Genomic DNA, 6,671 nt, shown 5'->3' on the forward strand with positions numbered 1-6,671 from the left:
GCTGACTTTATTTCCTTTTCTTTATGTACATCGTCGGCTCAATTTGTTCTCTCTACCTTGATATGTGATATTATTTCACAAGTCCCATATCTATCTGGAGGAGTATTGCTACATTGAACGAGTGATATCTACCATTGACTTTGATCTCGTTTCTCTATAAAGGAAATGTACAAGTCCTACTAATTTTTGAGCGCAGCTATGACACGGTGCAGTACTACTGTCGGCTCACACTATGATTACTATCGTCTAAAGAGAAATACTATAACACCTTGTCGTTGTCTTGACGCCTGAAGCTTGTCGAGTCGGCCAGTGATAAACTTACAATCTGGTCCGCTATTCTCCTTTGTTCATCTTCAGCAAGCGATATTTCCTCGACTGAACGCCTATCGAAATCAGCTGCAAAAGAAATAAAACAAAAAAATGAATAAAGATATTCCGTTGTAGTTCATAGTTGTATGAAATATGATGGACTTTATACGATACACGAAACGAATCAATGAAGCAGAATAGTTACTCTAGCATAACACCGAACTTACCGCGAGAACAAGGCGCTGGACTACACGTCCTGATAGCAGGTCCGGGACACGTCTCGCCGCCGTTCTGAGGCTCTGGCTGGGTGCATGTGCGAGTTTGGATTCCAAATGAGCACGTGACACTGCAATCACTCCATTCACTCCAGTTGCCATCGACAGCGTCGTCTGGTTGTGTCTCACTTGTCTCTGCCGGTGTTTCCGTGTCTGATGACGTCGTTGGAACAAAGGGATCCGTTGGAAATCCACTTGCACTGCTGCTTGCATCGGAAGATGGATCCACACTCGAAAATGTGGGGAATTGCGGACCATCGCTTGTGACAGTATCAATCTCCGTAACTGTGCTGGTAGAAGCGTCGGCTGTGCTAGTTATAACGTCTGTCACAGTTGACGTTGATGCTGTTGTAATGTCAATTTCCGTCACAGTGCTGGTGGACGCATCTGCTGTACTAGTTACAACTTCCGTCACCGTAGAACTTTGTTGTTGTGAGCTCGCGGGCAGCGTTGATGTCTCTGTCTCAAAAGAAGTCTCGGTAGATGTGGACGGATCCAAAGTGCTTGAAACCACAAATGTGGTCGTGGTCGTTGAGGCTTCAGGAGGGCGAGTCTCGGTTGTTAAACTGATACTTGTCGTAGTAATAGTACTAGGATCAAGTGTGGTGGATGTCACTTCAGTCGTTGTAAATGTGCCTGTCAACGGTCTGGTAACTGTACTGAAACTAACACTAGTAACCGTCGACGTTGATGGATCTAATGTTGTTGATGTGATCTCCGTGGTGGTAGTAACCCCTTCCGTCGTCGTGATCAGCTCTGTCACGGTGGATTCAGCGCCTGTTGATGTGATTGTTTCGGTGACCACTGATGTGGTTATTGGGGCAGGAGAAGGTAGAATCTCAGTACTCGTGATCAGTACTGTATCGGTTGCGGCCGACGTTTCAGTTACAGTCACGGGAACTGTTGTCTCTGCCGTTTCAGTGACTGTCTGAATATCCACAGTTGTCGAGGTGAAGCTTGTGCCTGGAGCAGTTTCTGTGGTAGCGCTGGTGAATGTCTCCGTTTTGATATCAGTGATTGAGGTGTCCGTGCTGGCCGTGTCGACTGTTGTTGTAGTTTCAGTGACGGTTACACCATCGGTAATAGACTCCGACTCCGTTGGTAAAACGGTCGAAAGTGAACCATCAACTGTAGTTGTTTCCGTGACGGTAACATCTGTAGGCGGCAGTTCCGTTCCAGTTTGGGTCACAACAGATGTTATGGTTACAACGGGAATCTCAGTGATAGTTTCCTGTGTTGTTTCCAAACTAGTTTGCGTAGGCAGTTCGCCAGTAACGGTGGTGAAGCTAGTGACGGTGACTTCGGTGGTTGTAGGTGCTGTACAATCGACATTATCGAGACTACAGTACTTCGCCGCTGCCATCAACTGATTTATCACAGGACTAGAAGTTTCACACCAAGGGCCACTATCTTCATCAAAAGCACACACCTGCAAATAAAAGAACTATGTTAGTATCTTGGGCAAAAAGTTGTATATGTGCAGACTGCCAATAACGATAAAAGCAGACGAACGTGTGTACATATAAATAAGAGGTAAAAATATCGGTCTTATACGTTTGAATATACGTAAAAAAACCCTCATTTTTTTTAACATACCCTCGTGCTGTTATCGTCACATGGTGCAAGACAGGCGCCCACACCAGTGTTGACTAGTGTTGTAGGTTCCGAGAAGAACTGTGTATCCATTGGGTCCAAACTACAGTTTGCCATGACTATAGATGGTTGCAAAACTTCGTCATCGACTTCCGGGTACTGTACAGTCACGCAAAACCCGCTTTCTGGATTATACCACTGTTGTGAGTCTCCCTCACCTTCGCGTCCTTCAAAATATATGAATTGCTGACCTGCGTTGCCCGATGTACATTCCTCGAATACAAGAGTATTCTCATCTGTCGTTGTTGCACACTGAGTGCGGTCTACAGAGTCCAATAGAACCCAGATATCTTCTTGTGTTCCATTACAGGGTTGAGCATTACATAGATATGACCCTGCGCCCTCCTTATCGCCACAGCAAGCAGTCTCAACATTGATATCCTTGGGTATACATCGATAGTCTAATGGGAGAGCGCCTCCTCCACATGTTTTGCTACATGAGCCTTCACCGAAGAACAGCCACTCGCCGTACGAATTCTCCTGTTCACACCAAAGCTGGTCTTCCATACGGTTGTTATATATTTCTAATCCAAGGTAGCTGAATGAACCTGCTTGACACCATGATGTCGCACCTTCGTCGTCGTCTCTTACCGCACAGACACTCTCCTTATTAATTGGGGCGGGGTTGAAAAACTCTTCCTCCTCAAAGCCGGAAACAAGCTGCGCGCTCAAATCTTCAACAACCAAGTTATTCAACTCGTTGCACGGACTTAGACATGTTCGCACACGTGACTCGACGAGCTCATCGACATAGAATTGTTGATAGCGCAGATCATCCGAAGTACCGGTATCCGTTTGACAAGGCCGGAGGAAGATGAAGTCTGTTGTCTTATCCATGTTATATCGCTCTGGAACCTGAACACAATTTCCGGTTGCTTTGTTAACCCACTGTTTGTCCTGTTTGGGATCAATTTGTATAAACAACTGAGAATCCGAACCGGAGCAAGGACGCATCTCTACATGTGTAGGATCGACAGCATCGATACATAGAGGATTGGCATCCACGGCTTCCAGACTGGCAGTCGATTTTATGACCTTGTAGTTTCCAACGTTCGCGCCACATGGTACGGAGTTACATGGTACAATCTCTTCTGGCTCATCTCCGCAGCAGGCGTACTTGAACTCACGCAGCGAGGAACACGTGTATGTAACTGGACGTGTACCGGAGTCACATGTTGCACTGCATTCGCCATACAAATCAATCTCCCAGCGTCCATCGGACACAGGAGAGTCACAGAACGGCTCCGCATAGAGGTTGTAGTTGTAGGCATCTATAGTTCCCTGTGCAATGTTACACGATGCCTCTGTTCCCGCCTCAAAAGAACACAAGAGACCTGAATCGTCTGCACAAGGTGTTATACATAGATTGGAATCAGTGTTGGGCCGAGGAGCGATCAATGCATCATCGAGAATCTTTTGATTATTGAGGGTTGTAGCTGAGCATGTTTTCATAATAATCGATTCCTGACCGTCGTAGGGCACCGTGATGCAAGTGTATGTCATCCTGTTTTGCCATTGGCCCTGGTTCTCATCGTTGGCGATACGTAACCAGAGCTGAGATAAAGAACCATCGCATGGCTCTGTGATAGGGATTGGGTCCGTTGTGTCTGTGTCTGTTAATCCTACGCATTGTGCCGTTCCATTCCGACGGATAACGTAACTCTCAAACTCATCATTGTCAAGAGATACAGACTTAAACGGTGGCCTCAGAAATTTCGATTCTTCAGCCACCATCGTTGTATCTTCATCGTCATCTGTTGTGTCCACCTGTCGCTCGTCAACAAGAGGCGCCAAGTCCTCATCTGTAGTGGCATCGAAAGCACCGGCATCTATCACATTGATTGGTTGTTCTTGTACAAAATTGTCATTCGTTACACCTCCGCCGTCTTCGCCCTCATCCTGTGCAAAAGAACTATCGAAGGCAGAAGCGAGGACCAACAGAGCAACGCCTCTTCGGAAATTCATATTGACTGACTGCAATGTGATATTCTAGGCTGTCGGAGTAGGGTGTCTTAAAGTATCAGTAATACAACTGGAACATCGACAGTAGTCAAGTGAATTAAATTATGAGATGAGCTCGTCTACTATAGTGACTACGGACGTCGAAAATTCAATCAATCAAGCCCTAAGATAGGTATTTGAATTGATAATTAACCACGCTGGCTGTTCAGTTTCACAGATATCCAACGTTCATGAACCTGACATTTGGCAGCATGTATGTAATCTGTTGTGGTTCACAGTTTTTTAAGAGGAAATTTGGATGGGGTTGACAAATGCCAGAAGTATTATATGAGAGGGATGGTGCAATTTTATTGGTATACAGCTGAACGCATCGGAGGAAGTTGAAAAGTTCCGCGGCAATAAATTTCAATGTTAGCCCAAACGTGAATTTGAGTGGAAGGCAACAAAATACTACAACCAATGAAAAGAAATTATACAAAGATTAATATCAAGAAAATCTTCAGAGGCAAAAAAAAATCGTGAACTTGTGAGTCTCAGGCTCTCAGTCTCAGTCTCAGCTCAGTCTCTCAGGACTCAAAGTCTCAGAGATTCTGACTGTGAGTCTGACACTGTGACTACTCAGTACTCACTACTGACTACTCACTACTGATGAGTATTGACATACTACTGACTACTCAGAACTCACTCATAAAGTATTTACTGAATTATGAAATAAATAAATATATATTTAAAAAAAAAACTCTTGTTGTGTTGTTGACTCTTGTTGTTGTTTGTTTGTTTTGATTTTCACTTTCAGACCGTCAGCCTGTCAGGCGTCAAGCGTGAGACCACTGAGACCGTGAGACGTCAGCCCTGCGGGGCTGCGGCCCCTGCCCCTCACGGCTCCCACAAGAGAAGAGCAGACATCAGGAATTCAGGATTCAGGCATCAGCTGGTGCCTGTGGCTGTCAGTGTCAAGCTGTCAAACACTCCATACAGTCAAACACTAAAAAAACATGCAGACGGCTCAGGCGGTCACGCCTCATCACTGACAGGCTCACGGTAGCATAAATATTTAAATACAGCATAAATACTAATTTTCTTTAATAGCTGCATCATGCATTTGCCATTCATATATATATTTTTAAAGCTACATATTTACATATCTCAAGTACAAAATTATGATTGTTTTTAAAAAAACAACAAATAATTAATAAATAAATGACCGTCATATAATCAACTCGTTATTATATTATTATTATTTAAGAAAGAAAGAAAAACTAACCCATTCTACATATATTTATGTATTTATTTATAATAATAGTGACTTTAAAAATGAACAGCGTTTTATATCGAATAGTGACCTCATGTCTCATGAAGGCAAACAATAACGCACAATTTTGTATTCATTGGCCGAGAACATATGGAAGGGAAAACAGCGCAATGCCACTTGCATTGACCTTAGCTGTTTATATCCCTCTACTATTCACCCCATTCGTCGAAAAGATATGACATAAAGGTTCGACGAGTAAGCAGCGTAGTAAACTTAGTAATGCAGTTGGTGGGAGTTAGAGAGATGGCATCCGAGATTCATTTTAACAACCCGTTCGATTCGTCGATTAATGCAGATACTTGGAGTGGCCTGATTTTGTTATTGACAGCGGTATCTCGTAATCAAGTAGGCTAGGACGAATTCGGGTAGCATCATCACAATCGATACTATTTCGAAGCTATAGTGGACAATGTAAATTTTCAATCATCAAGCGAGTCTGACATACTACTTTGTACAACCTGATAAACGGGAAGCTATTATATACCGTAAAATATACGGCCCGATACTGTATTCAATTTTGACGAACACAACTTTATTAATAATGCACCGCAGAAGAATCATAAAGAAAATTCAGTACCATATAAACTCAAACATGATAGTTCCAGCCTGCGATGAATATCAAGGGTGCTCACTAAAGAAGGCCGACCACAAATTGTCAAAAAAAAGCGATCTAAAATAGTCTTTAAGTAGGGAAAAGCTGTACACAGTCTTAATTGATCTAATATGTTTTGTAAGTATGGTAGAGCTGTTCAGAAGCAATTAATATCCAACTCTGTACAGGAAAAACCAAACAAAAATATAAATATCGACTGATGTATGAAATGAAAGATGAGGACATTCATCACCCTAGTATATTGTATAGTATGTAACAAACATATTCACAGATATGTATACATGTATTTATACAAGTATATGTACATATATATATATATATATATGCAGACACACACACACATATATATAAATATATATATTTATTAGACTTTCATACATATATATATACATACATACATACATACACACACACACACATATATATATATATATAGAATATATATATATATAATATATATATAGAATATATATATATATAATATATATATATATATATAGGTATATAATATATGTTACTGTATGTTCATATGATTGTACATATACAT

At 42.1% G+C, this 6,671-nt stretch overlaps 1 protein-coding gene across 1 annotated transcript; it reads right to left on the minus strand.

Moving 5' to 3' along the window:
- On the minus strand, nucleotides 1–4,260 carry SARC_02606 (hypothetical protein). Its single transcript, XM_014303613.1, has 3 exons — nucleotides 2,181–4,260; nucleotides 537–2,013; nucleotides 1–396 (listed from the first exon to the last, which is right to left on the minus strand). The coding sequence occupies exons 1-3, from the start codon at nucleotides 4,200–4,202 to the stop codon at nucleotides 260–262; spliced, it is 3,636 nt and encodes a 1,211-aa protein (XP_014159088.1). The 5' UTR covers nucleotides 4,203–4,260; the 3' UTR covers nucleotides 1–259.
- Between the last annotated feature and the right edge of the window lie 2,411 nt (nucleotides 4,261–6,671).

The sequence above is a fragment of the Sphaeroforma arctica genome, assembly GCF_001186125.1.
Source record: "Sphaeroforma arctica JP610 unplaced genomic scaffold supercont1.119, whole genome shotgun sequence".
NCBI lineage: Eukaryota > Ichthyosporea > Ichthyophonida > Sphaeroforma > Sphaeroforma arctica.